This window comes from Rana temporaria, chromosome 8 (genome assembly GCF_905171775.1).
Source record: "Rana temporaria chromosome 8, aRanTem1.1, whole genome shotgun sequence".
In the NCBI taxonomy this organism is placed as follows: domain Eukaryota; kingdom Metazoa; phylum Chordata; class Amphibia; order Anura; family Ranidae; genus Rana; species Rana temporaria.
Window position 1 is genome coordinate 145414198 of NC_053496.1, and position 19393 is coordinate 145433590.

Genomic DNA, 19393 nt, shown 5'->3' on the forward strand with positions numbered 1-19393 from the left:
TTTGGCTTGCATACCCAGGGACGCTTCTGTCCCCCAGCTGGAGCTTTGTCAGTCTGGGAGGATCTGCCGGCTGACCCAGACTGACAAAAATACCGCTTCTGCACGGAATAGGAGGGCCCCGGATTACGGCGCGGCATCTTTCCCTTAGTGGACTGAGAAGAGTGCGCTTACCTCCAGTGACATCCTTAATGTCAGCCAGCGAGGTACAAAAAAGCCTCCGACCTTTGAAGGGTAAATCAGCCAAAGCTTTCTTGGAAGCTTGGTCAGCGGACGAGCATGTCAGTCAAATCAGGCGGCGCAATACCACCACCAATACAGAGGCTCTGGAGATCAAGGAAGTTGCATCCAGAGTGGCATCACAGACATACACAAGGCCATGTACCAACTGGTCGGCCAGCCTTACACACTCAGGGGGGAGCTGATGCTCCTCCGTCTAGCGCAAAATCTTTGCCCATTCAGTACGTGTCTGAGACACCAAAGTTGCAGCCAAGATAGGCCGCAACGCAGACCCCAGCATGGTGAACATGGAACGGGTCACCGCTTCGGACCTCCTATCAGTAGGGTCCTTAAAAGCAGGGGTCCCTTCCACCGGGAGAGTGGTTACTTTATTTAAAGAGACCGGGGCATCCACGACCAGAAGAGAGGTCCATTTTTTCAAAAGGCTCTCCTCAAAAGGATAACGGACTGCCATGCGCTGAGGGACCACAAAGGACTTCTGCGGCCGTTCCCATTCCTTATCTATGAACATATCAAAGAAAGTAACATAAGGAAAAACTTTCACAGAGCAGTTCGATTTGTGTGACCCAAAAAAGAGAGACAGACCCCTCTGTGGAAGTCTCAGCTGTATCCTCCAGCTTGAGAGAGTCCCTCACAGCAGTAATAAGTGCACTCACAAGTGCCCTGTCTTGCGCTGACCCGGACGAGGGGTCCTCCCAGGGAGGTCCTGGTCCGCATCCTCTGACATACCAGAACCGCAGCCAGGCCCGAATCAGAGTCAAAGCATTCCTCAGAAGATGGCGGGGGGAGGGAGCGCTTTTTAACCCCCCTCCCCCCCACACGCCACTTACACCCTAGCAACAAAGGATTCCAGGACTGTCGACAAAGTATCCATGGGAACCGCAGGTGCAGGGGCACCGGTTGTTGCCTCTGGCATGTTTGGGGAAGAAAGGCCAGGTACTGACTCCATAACTATCCACCGACAACCCTCAGGGATGCCCGCTTTCCTCCTGTACACAGCGTGTGACTGGGGAAAACTGTGGTGAATTGTGCTGCGCGTCGTTCAGGAAGCCAGTGCTAGAGGCCAAATCCCCTTCAAAATGCCTCAGGGAAAAGGGCGCGGACCACAAGAAAATGGCAGCCCGCAATGCCGACCTGCCTCACAGCGCGGCCACGGCAAAATGCCCACCAATAGAAATTTCAATAGAGAAAGCAGGCACCTAAAAATGGCGTCGGCACTGCAAAAAATGGCGCCCGAGCATCGGGATGTGGACGAGAAGGCTGTGGCAGAGACTTCCTAGGAGACAGACCACCCCTCCCAGAAAGCGGACCCCTACACCCCACAGTCCCCAACCGGGACCTGGAGTCCCCCCACAGGGAAGGGTGACAGAGCAGGGAAAGGGAGGACAGCAGAACCCCTTAATCCTGGGAATGCCCAGCTGTTCCATCCTGTCGAGGCAGGAGGAACCGTACTTACCCATCCTTGTGAGGACAAACTGGTGCATCCCTGACAGGCCTACAACCGAGTGGAACGGAGTAGCTGTCGGCCCGGTCCACTGTGAGTGAGACAGCAGCAGCCCAGTCATATATGGACCCCGGAGCATATGCTCACCGGCCACCCCTGTAGCATGTTGTGGCCGACCCAGCACGTAGCCAAGGTCTTGCTCACGCTCGATGGCCGGAATGGGGGGACTACAAGGATCTATAATATCCAGCCTGTCACCCAGTGCCAGTCGGCAGTTGATAGAAGAATCACATAAATAAAATAAATAAAAAATAAAAATGTCTTCAGGACTCTGGGTCCAACGGGAGCCAGGTCCCTCTCCTCTGCTAGGCAGAAACAAACTGAGCTGCATGCTGCAGGGTGAGGGGTTATGACCTGGGCGGGCTGTTCAATTCAGTTATCTTAAAACATGTAACTTTAAAGACTTAACCCACTCCTCGCCCCCTTACATGCCACATTTGGCATGCAATTTTTTTTGGGGGAGGGGGGGGGGGGGAGTGGGGGCTTCAGGAGGAGTGGGACTTCCTGTCCCACCAACTCCTTCCGCCGAGGGGCTGGTAAGGCAAATAGCTTAATCGCCTTACTGCAGCCCCTCGCTGTAGGCGGTCGCCTGGGACACATGACAGGTCCCATGCGATCGCCTGTCCAATGAGAGAGCGCAGCGCCGCTCGCGCATGCGCAGTGGGTGCCCGGCCGTGAAGCCGAAAGCTGTCACGGCCGGGTGCCAAAACTTAGGATGAAGACGCCGGCCAGGGGGGGTGGATCGAGGAGCGGAGCCCCGGCCGGCGCGACGCTGGAACGTGGAGCAGGCGAGTGTGTTTATTAAAAGCCAGCAGCTACACTTTTTGTAGCTGCTGACTTTTTATTAAACACAAAAAATGCCTGGAACACCCCTTTAACAAACATGTTCTGCCTAGTCCTCTCCTATGAACAGGAACATAACCCCCAAGATTTAAGAAGCTGTGTTTATCCATGGACGGAAAGAGAAATATGTTTTCTTACAGTAGTTTTGCATTTGGACCTATGAAGAGACAATAGGGCGGATTTACTAAAAGGCAAATCCACTTTGCACTACAAATGCACTTGAACGTGCATTTGGAACTCCAGTCACTCTGATGGGAAGATCTGAAATGAGGGAAAGCTCTGCTGATTTTAGCCTTAAATCATGTGCAAGCCAAAATGCTGTTTATATTCCTTGCATGTCCCCCATCAGATCTACAGCGACTGCACGTCCAAATGCACTTGTAGTGCAAAGTGGATTTGCCTTTAGTAAAAAAAAAAAAAACAATGCAACACCGACTGCTCTGCACATACAAGAGTCTTTGGTGTTCTAACATTGACGTTTGATCTGTTCATAAGGAAACCTGTTCTGAGTTTGTGAAGGTCAATTGGAGCTATAGCATACAGCTTTGAGACTCTGGTGAAGCCATATTGTTATATTTTTGTTACTCCAATGCTTCCAGGGCTTTTGTCGAAATTCTGTTTACATAGAATTATAAAACGCTATGCAACTATATGCCTGACACTTAACCATGACCCGTATACTTCAATTAAATCTATCATTTTAAATTAGTCATACAAGAAACCGGTATATTTTGCTACTTCTTAATAGAAATGATTAATAATTTGTACACACAGTTTGATAGAAAAATGTATATGTAAACAAATTCAAAACCCATTAACCTTTGTGAAAGATACACAAGTAATGCCAGTAACAAATTAATCTTTATCCGACACCTCCTTGACCTTTTGTGTGATGTGAAGGCCTGGCAACCCTGATGGGTGGCAAAAGTATTAATAGTATTAACCACTCAAGGACCGGAAGGGATTTGTCCCCTTAATGACCAGGCCATTTTTTGCAATACGGCACTGCGTCGCTTTAACCGACAATTGCGCGGTCGTGCAACGTTGTACCCAAACAAAATTTATATCCTTTTTTTTCCCCACAAATAGTTTTTTTTGGTGGTATTTGATCAACTGTGCATTTTTTTGTGCTATAAACAAAAAAAAACAAAAAAAGGAGCAATAATTTTGAAAAAAGCAAAAACAAAAAAAAAATAAGATTTTTACTTTTTGCTATAATAAATATCCCCCAAAAAAAATCTTCATTGGTTTAGGCCAATATGTATTCTTCTACATATTTTTAGTAAAAAAAAAAAAAAAAAAATTACAATAAGCGTGGATTGGTTTGCGCAAAGGTTAGAGCATCTACAAAATAGGGCATACATTTATGGCATTTTTATTATCTATTAGTAATGGCGACGATCTGCGATTTTTAGCATGACTGACATGGGGGGGGGGGGGCACAGATCAGAAACTTTTTGGGGCCATTGACATTACACAGCGATCAGAACTAAAAATAGCCACTGATTACTGTATAAATGTCACTGACAAAGAAGGGGTTAACACTAGTGGGCAATCACTAGGGGTTAAGTGTTCCCTAAGGTGGTGTTTCTACCTGTGGAGGCAGTGTATTGACTGTAGGAGGAGAGAGATTGCTGTTCCTGATCACTAGAAACAGCAGATCTCTCTACTCCCCTGTCAGAATGGGGATCTGTCTGTTTACATACACAGAACCCCGTTCTAGCTCTCTCTCTACTTAACCGACAAGCCACCGTATAACGGCGGCGGCTGGTCGGTAAGTAGTTAAAGGGGCTGTAAAGGCAGTTTTTTTCCCTATCTTAAAGCGGTAGTAAAGCCGCTGTTTTTTTTGTTTTTTTTTAACATCCCTGAAAAGCAAAAGCCATAATGAGCGAGTATGCACCGCATACTCGCTCATTATGAAATACTTACCTTGAAACAAGGTTAGGGGAACTTACCTGGTCCACGCCGAGGGAGATGTCATCTTGCCTCGGCGTGTCTTCCGGGTACCGCTGCTCCAGCGCTGTGATTGGCTGGAGCGGCAATGACGTCACTCCCAGGCATGGGCGGGGGAGACTTCTGTCCGGCAAGGTTTGGCGGCTGCCGGGCCTTTAGCCGAAGATCCCCGCTGCGCATGCGCCGATGCAGTCAGCGGCGCATTGCGAGGGGAATATCTCCTAAACCGTACAGGTTTAGGAGATATTCTTTATACTTACAGGTAAGCCTTATTATAGGCTTACCTGTAAGTGAAAGTGGTAGTACAGAGTATACTACCACTTTAATGCATTCTACTCATTAGGATAAAAAGCCTTCCATGTGCAGCAGCCCCTCTCAGGCCCCTAATACTTGCCTGAGGTCCCTCTCTGTCCACGAGTGTCTCAGCTGTCTGAGATTCTCCTTCCTGGTTGGCTGGAACACAGCAGCAGTGCCATTGGCTCCCACTGTGGTCAAAGTCAGCTAGCCGATCAAGGAAGAGAGGGGGCAGGGCCTGTTCGGGTCTCTGTGTGTGAATGGGCACTGGGAGCTGTGACTCGGCTCAAGTGCCCCCATAGCAAGCTGCTTGCTGTGGGGGCACTGAACAGGAGTGAGGAGCCAAGATCACAGAAGAGGGATCCGAGAAGAGGAGGATTTGGGCTGCTCTGTGCAAATCCACTGCAACAGAGCAAGCAAGTATAACAGGTTTATTATTTTTATAGGAAAAAAAATGTGCCTTTACAATCACTTTAACTCTGTTCAACTGCAAACTCAATGACCTGCCTGCCAGTTATTGATGTATTGACAGCTTACATACCACCGACAGCTGCCTTTTTTGTTCTAGTTGACACAACTGTCCAGTAAGTTATATTATTCCCGCACCCACCCAAAAAAAAACACACAATGAAAAGTGCATAGTCTTAAATATTATAATCTCTTTGGACGGAGAACATGGATCATCCGGTACTGCTGACTTTTATATTGCCAATCCAGGAAGTGCATCCAAAAATGGAAAATGGTAAACCAACACTGTCCGCTGATCCCCTGCTTAACAGAGAGGACAGATGACAGGCCCGCGTCCGCTGTGTTTATGCAAAGCAGACACAGACATAGCCTGCTCTGCTCCATGGGTGGTCCGTTACACCTGCGGGTCCATAGGGATACATGGACCATCCCAATCAGGGCCACGTGAAAAACAAACTGGTGGACCCGATTGGATCTCATATGTAAAAATGGTCCTTTAAGTGAGCTCTGTAGAGGACTGGGTTGTGCCAAAGCTATGATAGCCATTAGCATAAGAAGGATCTCTGCGCTGACATATGTTAATTTTTATATGTTTAGTGTCTTGATACCTGGTCTAACCATGTTCTTTTTTTTTTTATGACAAGAACAACAGAAGAATAAGGTTATTAAACTTAGAGTGAGCCTTAAAAAAAAAAAAAAAAAAAACACAAGTTGACAGTAGCTGCCATACTTTTAATCACAATGTACAAAGACTCACCATCCGGCGCTATCGAAGTGTATGGAGATGGGGAGACAACTGGACTCTGCAAAACCAAGGAGACCCTGAGGGTAAAAAGAAAAAAAAAAAAAAAAAAAAAAAAAAAAAAAAAAACAAAAAAAAAGTTAAATATTATTTAAACATGACATATGAAATAAAAGGTCAGCTCTACCCAAAACAGATTTTAGGTTTTGTGTGGTTCTTCAAAACTGGATTATATAATGATGTCCTATAAAAAAGGGCAAACTGCAGGACAGTGAAAACTTTGCGTTAGCATTGTGGTAAGTGACAGAAAATATTGCAGAAAAGAAATTTCACCCCCTGGAGATTTCTAGGAGGTAAAAACATGTGAAAATGCAACGCATAAGTGTACAAGGAAAACATATAGATACATTTTGGGTAGAGTGAGCCATTAGGTTTCTTGTGGGTTTAGCTGGGTACACACGGGCCGAATATCAGGTCAGTGTCTACAGCTGCCTGTCTGCCAGAAGCCTGTTTAACCACCTTTAGTTTGACTTGCCTGAAATGCATACTTTTCTTACATCAATAACTCAATCAACTGAAGAGGGTCAGCAGATTGGCCATGCAACAGCAATTTATGAGGAGTTTACCAAAAGAAACCCCCAAAGTTGGCTTATGAAAGATTTACTTGAACTAGCTGGTGTCTGCAAACGTAGATTATTATTTCCGAGCAGAGGAGGTCCCAATGCTGAGGAAATCGAATATCCATGCATTATTTGACAGCTCATGAAAGAGAATTACATTGTTGAAGCATGAAATACCGGTAAGTGGATCACCTGTCTGAATGTGCAATGTGACAGATGTATGTAGACCGTTGTACAACGGATGTACAACAAAAAAAGTGAACAAATGCTTCTAAAAAAGGATGTATATAGCAGTTTTCCTGGTTCCACGTTAATGGTATGTCCATCAATTTTAAATTATTGCACACTCCCTGGACTGACAGCCACCCCTTCAACCTACTTTCAGACTGATGACTCAGGCCATAAATCACACAAGCATTAAACACACCTCTGCTCCAAATAATTAAGCAATTATCTCACTTTCACAGTCCTGCTTTAACATTTCCTGGAAACATTATAAAATGTATTTATTTATAATTTACAGTGTAAGGTACCATCAGAAACAAAAGTGGAGGACTGGTCAGTGACATTGGTGTTGTAGCTCCAGCTCATCGTTTCCTTGCCAACTCAAATTGTTTTACAACAGTAAACTAGTGATTTTCTATTGCACATTTGAGATTTCCTGACCCAATTTACCTGTTCTGCTCATTTCTGATATAATAAACATCACCTCATATTTATTCTATAACATACAAAAAAAAAAAACCCTGTTTGATTTACTGGCAACGGTATTTCCATGAATCTTTCAGGATAGCTCTACAGGAAACAAAAAAACAGAACGAATTTAAAAAGGCCCTCCCTTGCACCTCAGTATTGCTCCCACCAAACTAAAAAGGAAAAAAAAATAAAAAAAAATGGGTGGGAATTCGGACACTGTCCTGGAAGATTCATGGAAATTACCGGCAGGTCTAAAGGGGGTTTTTCCCCTTCATCTTCCAGGACGGCTTACTTGGAGAGGATAAGCAAGTTTCCATACCTTAGGGAGGAACCACAGCCTGTAGAACCTTCCTTCCAAAAAGAGAGGTCTTGACTGGTGAGCATCTGAACTCTATAGTGCTTGGTGAGAGCATGTGAAGAAGACCAAACGCCTGCTTTGGATGTTTCTTACCATGATGCGCCTGCCCGTTCTGCCCATGAAGTGGCTAAGGACCTAGAAGAGCAAGCGCTGATCCTTGTAGGAGGGGCAGGGAAATCTGTAAGCCCAGAGAATCAGGTCTCTAATCCATCTAGTGATGGAACTTCTGGATGCTTTAGCACCTTTCCTGGTTACGCTAAACAAAATCAAAAGCTGAGAAGAATTCCTGAATTCTTTAGTGACTTCCAAATAATGAAGGAAGGGTCTTCTGACATAGTAAACAAAACCTTTCTTCCTAATTCCTAGGAGAACTGCAAAAGCTGGGTAAAAAAAAAAAAAAATCACCTCCTGTGACCCATGAAAGAAAGTGGATACCTTGGACAAGTATAGAGGATCTGGTTTATTAAGGACACCATCTTCCAGGACCCTGAAAAAAGGGATTATTGCAAGAGAAAGATTCCAGGTCAGAGATTCTGAAGTTACAGCCAAGAGAAAAGTGACCTTAAAGCAGAACTCCTGGAAAAAAAAAAAAAAAAAAGTTTTCCCCAATTCCCTTTTTGCCAATTTCCTACCTTTACCAACTATGCCATCCATCTTATTCTGAGCTCTGTAGTTTCTCTGTAAAAGACAGATGATTTTGCAGAAAAGCTGTTAACCTCCAGTGATTTCCTGTTCGATGCGATTCCTCCTGTACCCTCAGCCACCGGTCTTGGCACTTCCCACTAGTAGTTCTTTAAAGGAAACAGGGACATTTACTTTCATCCCTGCTTGCTGTAGTGGGCGGAGGGGGTCTCACAGACCCCAGTCTGTACAGCCCATGGAGGTGGTTTCCTCTTCTGCTCCCTGCCAACACCACCTCAAGCCGTGTTCATCCACCATCTCTCAGTGCAGAGCGAGGATCTCTTAACAGACATCCATCAGCCGGGATGAGAGAGTGGAGATCTCCCGCTGTGAAAGATCTTGTCTGTGAAACACCAAGCGTCTTAGCATCCCGCCTCCTGGACCAGCATTCATTACCCTGAAGGCCGCCGTATTTTATTCCCCAAATTTGTGGTGTATTTTCACAAGGCTCAGCAATTCTGCTAGTGTTCTATGACCCCTTGATGTGTACTGCTGCAATATACGATATGGTTGTCTCTGCCCAACTCAGGAGACAAATAACAGGCTGTCTGAGCAGGGGTCCCCCTGTTTGTTCAGATATGCCACAACTGTAGCATTGTCTGTGTAGACCAAAACTTCTGTGGCCTGGATGCTGGGTTACAATGTTAGCAAAGCTTTCCTACTGCAAGAAGCTTTGTAATTTCATAACAAGCATGCGCAATGAGTTTGGCAGCCAGAAGTAGCAGATCAGTCTGCTGAGTGAGCACCCCAACCCCAGAGACTGGGGTCGGTTGTAATCTTCAAAGGAGTGATCTGAAACCCATAGTGTTCCGGTCGATAAACATTTTGATTGTTCCCACCGAGACAGGTTCAGAGAATCCTCAGATGGAAGGGAACTATCGGATATAGAATACTCCCTTTTGCGACTCCATGACCTGAGGAGAAATGCCTGAAGGGTCCTGGAGTGCAGCCAAGTCCATGGAACTTCTGGGATAGCTGTTGTGAAAGTAGCTTGAATGGCTAAAAAAAAAAATTACTTTTCTCACGGTTTCTTCCGTTAGAAAAAGTTTGATTCACCGTGTCTATTTGGTAACCTAAAAAAAAGTTTGAGAGTCTCAGGAGGGGACCAGGAATAATGTCTCTTGATTGAGAGACTCAATCCTTTGTTCCTGTCTTGCTAAATGCATTGCCCGCACATGGGATATCTACACGGTGGATCTCCATCAAGGCTCGCACCTAGAGGGGCTACTTTCTTTTTCATGAAAAATGGGTACATGAAGATAAGCGTCTTGGATGACCATGGTCATCATAAGCATTCTGTTGTAAAAATGTCAGGTGGAAGCACCAATCTTGTCCACCTTTGTGTGGTTAGCCCTATTTTAAAAAATGGTGGTGTTTTTTCAACATATTCTTACTCTCTGGAAAGACAACTTTGTTCTTTCCCGTTTTTACCCTTTATTTTTTGAGAATAATTGAGCAGGTTTTTTATTACACGCAGTATATTTAATCCCCCCATTTTCTTTTTTTGTAAAATATTTATTTTCATTTTTCAAAGAAAAGAGGTATTGACAGTTGTACAATGCGGCATTATCAATCAGACAGAAAGCCAATACAAAATAATAACAATAACCAGAGAAGGGGGTGACAGTGAGGGAGGGGAGGGATAAGGGATAGTGGGCCAAAGGGAGGGGGAAGGGGATAGGGGAGAGAAGGGACTCTAAGGGAAAGTGCCTTCGGTCCGAGCTCAGGCAGACATTAAACCGGGAGCAGTGGCCCGCCATAAAGCAGGGACAGGCGGACACTCCACCCACCCGGGACATTCGATCCTCATGGGCGGGTCCCCCCAAAATAACGGGGAAAGGAATGTGTCCCCATGCCCCGGCTCCCCGGCAGACAGCAAGGTGGCTCCCTTTGCTACATGCTAATTGTAACAGACCTGAGAAATGGGACTAGTCAACCAGGTTAGGGGTCGCATCGATGGTCCCAATATTAAACAAATATCTATGCATTAAACATTCAGGAGGGGGAAGAGGGGCAAGGGATAAAGGAACAGAGTGGAGGTCAGGAGGAGGGACAGAGAGAGTTGAGAGAAGATAGATAGGAAGGTAGAAGGATCAGCACTCACCACACTCGCCGACTTAAAGGACCCCCGTCATCCCGGAGCCTCAAGAGGTCGTCTGACGATGCGCCCGGACAAGTTCCCAAAAGGAGGGGTCAGCCAACACCAGTAGCGCCTCATCCAAACTGGAGGAGAGCAAAGCCGTGTCATGTACGTGGGCCTTCCACTCTGCCCAGGTGGCCTCGAATTTTTCGCGGGTATCCCTGCAGGTGGCCAGCCAACCTTCCGCTTCCATGATCTCCCCCACCTTCCCCAACCAGTCTTGCTCACTGGGAATGTGTGAGCTTTTCCAATGAATCGGAATAAGTCGTTTTGCCGCATTGAGGAGGTGGGGGAGAGCACTACGTTTATACCGTGACAGGGGAATGGGGGGGACGTGGAGCAGGAAATGTTGGGGTTGGGCCGGAACATCCATGCCCAAGCCCTCAGACACGTGTTTAGCAACCATGTCCCAGAACGGGCGAAGCACCGGGCACTCCCACCAAATATGGAGGAGAGAGCCCCTCTGTCCACACCCCCTCCAGCACCTATCTGAAGCATTAGGGAAAATCCTAGCTAACGCGGCCGGCACCCTGTACCAACGCGTCAATCTCTTATAATTATTTTCTTGGGTTTTGGCATCAACTGAGCTCTTGTGGGTTAGGCGGTATAAGTGGTAAAGTTGGTCATCCGTAAGGTCAATCTGTAGGTCCCTCTCCCATTCTCTAACAAAGTAAGGACGGGGATTCGGGGAAGCGTCCTCTAACAGTCGGTATAGAACCGAGATTAAATGGGGCTCTGGATCTTCCGACGCCCAAAGGCGCTCATACTCTGTCAGGCTAGTTCTGATCTGTGCTACCCTCTGACACTTTGCTGTGAAGGTCTCAAGCTGACGGTATCTCCAGAAGTCAAAGGGAAAGCTACCATATGGAGCGCGTAAGGTGGCCAGCGGTGTTAAAATTCCGCTGTCCATAAATCTTGCGAGGCTAACTACCCCATCCCTAACCCACGTTCCGAGGGAAGCTTTCAGCTCTCCTGGGGAGAACCACGGGTAACCTCCAACAGGCGCCAGAGGAGAAGTCCTCGGCGCCAGTGCCAGGCCGCCATTCAGTTTATCCCAAATGGACAGGGAGTGAGTTGTCAACGGGGACACCCAGTCAGAGAGCCCTCTACTGTCCGTCGGGACCCAGGGTGCGTAGGACAAGTCCCGTCCCGCCATTGTCTTTTCCAGAGGGACCCATAACTTAAGGGACGTATGGAACTTCCAGTTCAGGATGCGCTGTAGTGCGATCGCCTGATAGTACCTAAGAATATTTGGTATTCCCAAGCCTCCCCGCAACTTGGACCTTTGCAAGATCGTCATTGCCAGTCTAGGTCTTCTACCCCCCCATACAAATTTAGTAAAAATACTCCGTAGTTCAGTGAAAAAACGTTTCGGTAATCTTATAGGTATCATCTGTAAGAGGAATAGGATACGGGGCAGAACTGTCATCTTCAGGATTTTCGTCCGTCCCACCCATGTGAACATTGTCCTATCCCAGGCCAGTAAGTCCTGGGAAGTCTTTTTCAAAAGTGGGACATAGTTCTGGGAATAAAGCGAGTCTACACTATTAGTAAGCTGGATCCCTAGGTACTTCATGGAGGACGTGGACCACTTGAAGGGGAATGAGTCCCTCAAGGAGGACGCCAGGGCAGGGGGGACAGTGACAGGCAGTATCTCGGATTTCGAATAGTTTATCTTGAAGTTCGATACCTCCCCGTATTCCCGAAATTCATCCATCAAGACTGGCAGTGAGACAAGGGGCTCTACCACATGAAACAGTATGTCATCTGCATAAGCAGAGAGCTTGTGTTCCAGGGAGCCTACATTTATCCCTCTAATGTTGGGGTTAGATCTGACCCTTTGCAGCAACGGTTCCAGGACCAATGCAAACAAGAGGGGCGAGAGCGGACACCCCTGTCTCGTGCCATTCCGGATCGCGAACCCAGCCGAGAGGCCACCGTTCACCTTAACCTGTGCTGTGGGGGAGACATAAAGCGTAGAGATCCAGCTTAGCATATGTGGGCCCAACCCTGCCTTCTCCAGAACCGCGCTGAGGAACTGCCAGTCCACGCGATCGAATGCCTTTTCAGCGTCGGTGGACAGTATCAAGTATGGAGGCATCCGATCGCGTGCACGCGCCCAGTGGATCAGCTGTATCGCCCTATTTGAGTTATCTCTGGCTTCCCGCCCCGGTATGAAGCCAGCTTGGTCTGCGTGTACCAAGTCAGGAAGAAGAGGTTTCAATCGGTTGGCCAAAATCTTTGAGAAAATTTTTAGGTCCGTATTTAAGAGGGAAATCGGGCGATAGCTCTGGGGTTGAGCAGGGTCCTTACCGTCCTTCGGAAGCACCGTAATGTGTGCCAACGAAGTCTCCCTTGGAAGTTGGCCACCCGATGCCAGTGAGTTAAGAAGGGTGCATAAGGGGGCCTGTATTTTGTCAAAAATGTTTACGTAATACGCCTTCGTGAACCCGTCCGGGCCCGGACTTTTGCCAGAGGGAAGAGATTTAATAGTCGCAAAAAGTTCCGCCGTGGAAATAGGGTGTTCAAGGCCAGTCGTCTGCTCAGGGGGCAGGGTGGGGAGCCCAATCGAGGCAAGATACGACTCAATTTTAGTTTTTTTGTGGGTCACCTCCACAGAGGAGTCGGTGGCTCCCAGGTTATATAAATTCTCGTAGTATTCGCGAAACATCGAGGCAATCTTTGAGGAGTGCTGAGCCGGTTCTCCCTTAGGGGAGTGTAGTTTATGCACGTGAGCCGCAAGCCTCTTCTTTCGAAGCGCACGCGCCAGCATCCGTCCGCATTTATTGCCGTATTCATAGTACGCGTGGGCCATGTAACGCAGTTTACGCGCGATTTTCCTATCTAGCAACCTAGCAAAGAGCCGTCTAAGTTCGTTCAGACAGCAGAGCTCGGATGGGGCCGATGTCCGCTTATGCCTAAGTTCGGCCTGCCTCAGCGCCTGTAGCACCCTCTGGAAGTCCGCCTGCCTCTCCCTGTTAAGTTTGGCTCCCAGGGCGATGAAAGTACCGCGAACCACTGCCTTATGACCTTCCCACAGGATGCCGTCACTGATCTCACCATTGGCATTCTCAGCAAAGTAGTTTGTTAGAGAGTCTCCTGAACCCCCGCCACCACCCCCACGTCGTCAAGTAAATTCTCGTTTAACTTCCAAGTCCTGGCCCTGGCCAGCGCCTGCGCTAAAGAGATCGTAAGGGTCACAGGGGCATGGTCGGAGATAGTAATGTGGTCAATAGTTGCTTCTAGCAGGAGGTCCAAAGAACCCTGATCCACTAGCATCAAATCTATTCTGGTGTAGACTTTATGTACACTGGAGAAGTAGCTGTAGTCCCTCCCCTCAGCATGAAGGGCCCTCCAGCAGTCCACCAGTGTGTGCCTCTGAAGGGTCTTTTTGAAGTGTTTCAGGAAGGCGTGGGAGTGGGTAGATTTGCTCGCAGAGGTATCTAAGAGAGGATCAGGGCTGACATTGAAGTCCCCTCCCAGTATCAGTCTGCCCTCCCGGAAGTCACTCAGCTGGTCCAGGACCCGGTCCAAAAACGTGATCTGTTGTGAATTCGGGGCATATAAGGTTGCGAAGGTGTATTTCTGGCCCATTATTGTGCCCTTCAAAAACACATAGCGCCCCTGGGGGTCTACCTTGTGGTCAGAGGGCTGGAACGGGCAATTCCTATGGACAGCTATTGCCGTACCCCTGGACTTAGGTGTAGGGGAGTTACTAAGATACCATTGTGAAAAAAGGTGGCTGGGCAGTTTAGGAAGCGAGGAGGCGGTGAAGTGGGTCTCCTGCAGAAATATTACCTGGGCCCCCCAATCTCTTAAGCTCTAGCCAGAGCCTATTCCGCTTATTGGGAGAGCACAGCCCACGCACATTATATGACACTACCTTGATCGTAGCCATGTGTTGACGTTAAGGGTTGTCCAGGCGCCAGTCCCCATCTTGTTATAGTCGGCGAGTGCTGATCCCTCCGTCTGACGCTGAATAAGCGCTAGAGGTAAGAGTCCAGAAGGAAGAGAAGAGAGGAAGAAGAGGAGGAAGTTAGGGGAGAGAAGAAAACACATTAATAAAAAAGACATTACATAAGGCACAATAAACATAAAACAGGGCCACTCGAACGCCTCAAGGCGATAAGAGGAGAAGCCCCAAACTGTTCACCAAGCCCAGGGAGCCCCCCCAACTTGTGAGGGCCACCTGGGCCGGGCGAAGCGCCCAAATCTGGGCTGGCACCCAAAACGGGTAGTCCTATGTGGGAGAAGTGATCGGACATGGAAAGTCAGGTGTTTCCCACTCCTCACACAGCAAGAAGCAAACCATATATATCCGGGAGCATTGCGACTCCACAAAGTCTCAAAATATCTCCGGGTGAAAAAACCCCGGACAGCAGGGCACATAACACGTATTAAAAGGCCATCTTAAAAAGAAAAAATGCTGAAAAGGTAGCAAAAAATGAAACATTGAAAAACTGGAGGGGGCCTTAATACAAGGCACCAGGCTTCTGGCTGGTGAGTAGGCAATCCACAATATGTGAGCTGTAGGTACCGAAGAAGCCCGGGATATCCCAAGGAATAAAGTTGCAATGGCCCCCCTCCATACTGGCCATTTACATCAGAGGGTCAGTTCCCAGGAGACCCAGATTGGAAGTCTAATGGCTCCGTGGTGCCTCAATCTCCCATTGAAGACCCCGGCATCACTGCAGCCGAAGAGGACCGTTTGCGGCCTTGGGAGCGGCGAACCTGTTGCCATGGTTGGGGCATCGCCACCATCGGAAGGCCAGAATTGATCCTCCAGTCCAGGAAATCCACAGGGGCCAGCTGTAGCTGTGACAAAAAATGCGGGAGGTCATCCTTGGTGCGTAGGGTTGCCGACTTGCCTTCCCTGCTGGCCTGCAAAACGAAGGGGAACCCCCATCTATAGGTGGCATTGGACGAGCGGAGGGATTCAAGGAGAGGGCCCAGTGCCCTGCGTTGCATCAGGGTGCGGCGTGACAAATCCTGGTAGAAGAACAGGCGTGCTCCATCAAAGTCAAAGAAAAGGGCGGTTACGCATTCGCTGCATGAGCTGGTCTTTGACCGTGTACCTGTGTAGTTTACAGATTATATCACGCGGGTTCTCTGCATCTTGCGATGGGGGTCGCAGGGCCCTGTGTGCTCTGTCAATTTCCACACAGTCTCAGCAGGGGAGAGGCCTAGAAGTTCCTTGAAAATGCCCTGCAGTGTAGGGATAATATCCCTGGCCCCAGTAGCTTCAGGCAGTCCCCTTATGCGTATATTGGACCTCCTGCTACGGTTCTCATAGTCATCCAATTGTGATAGGAGACTCTCAATATGGTTGTCCTGTGCAGCGCATCTATCCCTTAGCTGGGAGATGGTAGGCAAGGCCTCTTCCACTATCTGCTCCAGGGCCTCCAGCCTTGTACCTAGCTGAGTGGTGTCTTACTTCAGCTGTTCAATGTCCTGCTTAAAGGCCCTCTCAACCCTGGTGGCAAAGCGGTCCAGGTCTATCTTGGTGGGGAGGGACAGGAGGTGCTGTCGCAGGTCCCTATCCCCCATCAGATCTGCGATGTCAGAGCCCTGACCTAGCGATGCGGTGGAGATTGGGGAGACAGGGGGGGTCGGATCCCTTACCAGTGCCGGCGTCTGTATGGGGGACCCGTGCTGCGGCGGTGTAGTAGGCCTCAGCGCGTGCTTCGTTGCAGCATCCGCGCCCTTGCTTTTCCCGAGCGCCATCTTGGATGGCCCAGCACTCGACTGCGTTCCGCCGCCGAAATAGGCGTTGATCGTGCCGATTCCGGGCTGCAAAGCTGTCCTGGTCCTGGAGGAGGCTCTCCGGTTCTGGGACATGCCTTTGGCGTCCTATTTGTGGCCGCGGATCCGCCGGATCAGGCTATTGTAGCGTTGGTGTGTGAGGAGCTCAGGGAGTCTGCTGCCTCACTCGGCCATGTCCAAGCCACGCCCCCAATCCCCCCATTTTCAATCAAAATGGACTTTGTGGGCACAGCATGGTCAGGATTGATGAATAAATTTCAAAACTTCATATAATGGCTCTAACAAAGAAGACTACGATTTGAAACTTTATTTTGATAAATTGAAGCAACTGTTAAAAAAGAAATCCAATCTCCATTGGCACATGGAGTTCGTCAAACAGTATATCAGAGGGAACATCAGCCCTATGGGCCTGAGGATTCAAATGTTCCCTACCATCAGGAATACCTCTCACAGGACCTCAGAGGATCCTGGGAGGCAGTTTTGAATAAATGTAGCCAAGACTGTATGCAGCTGTTATCCCAGTATCAACTGGATACCAACATGCTGGATCAGGAATTGGCTTTGTTGCACACAAAACATAAACATATCAAAACGCACACCGAATATGTTGGCCAAAATCAGGAACTGAAAGGATTTTTGGATGGATTGAATAAAAGCATAATCTCCAAGAAACAAGCCAAAATTGCTAAATATAGGATGGCCTTTAGAGAAGGCTATGCCTATAGATGGGATAATCCAATCAAAAGGGAGGGGCCCTGGCTATAGGAACCGATCACAAACCGTTGTAATGTATATGTATCAGAGGACGATTTGGAATCTGATTCTTCTCCATCTTCATCTTTTTCACAGGCACAACGAATGCAACCTATGACAAATGCACATCCTCAAAATGGATCATGTAAGCGGGGTCTGCATGGTGGTGGGTACCCCGTCACACCGAGTACTAAGAAAAAGCCGACCAATGTATCAGGCTTTAGGATTTTTATGATCTTTCATAATATGCTTATATGGGACCTATAGCAGCCCAGCCAGTTCACAAACCACTTCTCTAACAGTATCTCGAGGAGCAGAGGGAAGTAATGCAGGTCCCTCGGGGACATTTACACATCCACCAAGACCTACCTCAGCACTCACTAATGAAATACAAACAAAATACACTTAGTACATACACAATATGTCAAGATATCCCTTTAGGGGAAACACCTCTCAACCCATCGACGAGGAATTAAGTGTTATTAATTTAACCCCATATCCTTTATCTGATGATGAACTAATAGTCCTAAAATTAGGCTTAAGTTTCTGTCCTAATGCCAATATAGACAAATACCTTTATCTCTTTACGAGGAAACTTAAGTACAAACATATTTTTGACCCTGACAAAAAGAGACTTGGGGCAGAAAAAGACCTATCAGAGCAGATCAAAAAAGTACTATGAAAGATTTAAGAGCATTAAAATAGGGACCTTATGTTATTGTTAGATGAAAATCAAGATTTTAATAATACTCAACAAAATTAATCGAGCCAGAGGCCCAACGTTGAAACCAAAATTCCATCTTTCAAAAACAAATCTGATCAGTTTCCCGACCTTAAAGGGGTTGTAAGTGAAAAAAAAATTTTCCCCAAATAGCTTCCTTTACCTTAGTGCAGTCCTCCTTCACTTACCTCATCCTTCGATTTTGTCCTTATTTCTTCCTGAGAAATGCTCACTTCCTGTTGTTCTGTCTGTAACTACACACCGTAATGCGAGGCTTTCTCCCTGGTGTGGAGAAAGCCTCTTGAGGGGGGAGGGGGCGAGCAGGCAAGTCAGGACACTCTACTTTGCAGATAGAGAAAGGAGCGGTGTTGTGTTAGTGGGCGTCCTGATACTCCTGCTCGCTCCCTCCCCCCTCAAGAGGCTTTCTGCACACCAGGAAGAAAGCCTTGCATTAAAAAGGTGGTGAGTTACAGTGAAGGAGGACTGCACTAAGATAAAGGAAGCTATTTAGGGAAAAAATATATTTTTCCTTTACAACCCTTTAACACTAACCCCCAAGTGGCAGCTTTCCTTATAGCCATGGTTAGAGATTAAAAATATGCCATCTCTTTCTATTTCATCCAATTTGACCAAGAAGCTTTAAAAAAAAAAAAAAAAAAAAAATCTACAATCCAGGGATGACAGTCATTACAGCCTCAGATAAAGGCGATAACAGTTTTGTTAGCTTGTCAACAATATGAGACATTGGCCCGGATTCACAGACAGCGGCGCACATTTATGCCACCGTAGCGTATCTCCTGTACGCTACGCCGACGCAGCACAGAGAGGCAAGCATTGAATTCACAAAGCCAATACTCCCAAAACTGCGCTGGGTTTCCAAGGCGTAAGTGGAAGTGGGCGTGAGCGCGAGCCATGCAAATGAGGCGTGACCCCATGCAAATGATGGGCTGAGCCCCAGACAGATACGTATAATGAATGGCACATGCGCCGTCCCATGGAAGCACCCCAGTGCGCATGCTCACAATCACGTCGGAACAACTGCCTAAGATACGCCGGATCACTGCCTACGACGTGAACGTAACCTACGTCCTAGTCATATTCACGTCCAACGTAAACTACGTAAAATACGCCGGCTTGTGTTCCCTGGTGCAGACCTTTGCATGTCTGCTGCCGAGTTACACCTCCTTTATGGGGCATAACTTTACGCCGGACGTATGACTTAACTCGCACTGCGTCGGGCGCACGTACGTTCGTGAATTGCCGTATCTCCCTCATTTGCATATTTGAATAGGAAATCGATGGGAGCGCCAAATGGGTCCAGCGTAAATATGCGCCCACTCTACGCCAGCGTAGGCAAGTTGCGTCGGTGGGATGAAGCCTGTTTTTAGGCATATCTTAGTTTGTGGGTACGGTGCACAGATACGCTTCATAAGTGCAAATATGCGCCGTCGTATCTAGAGATACGCCGGCGCAAGTGCTTTGTGAATCCGGGCCTATGTGTTTTGACAATTTGAGGTATACAGTGTGGTATAGACCCATCACAACTGAAATTATGGCACAGTTCAAATTGGAATTTAAGTTACTAATCTATACAGCAGATGCAGATGCATTGATTGACAA

General features: G+C 47.6%; 1 protein-coding gene across 2 annotated transcripts in view; it reads right to left on the reverse strand.

The window, feature by feature from the left end:
- The window catches only part of RAD9A (RAD9 checkpoint clamp component A), a 206822-nt gene that overhangs the window by 65400 nt on the left and 122029 nt on the right, over positions 1 to 19393 (reverse strand). For both annotated transcript variants that reach the window (XM_040320831.1, XM_040320832.1), the window contains exon 9: positions 6057 to 6121. In XM_040320831.1, coding sequence (XP_040176765.1) covers positions 6057 to 6121 — 65 coding nt within the window. The remainder of the gene's footprint in view (positions 1 to 6056; positions 6122 to 19393) is intronic.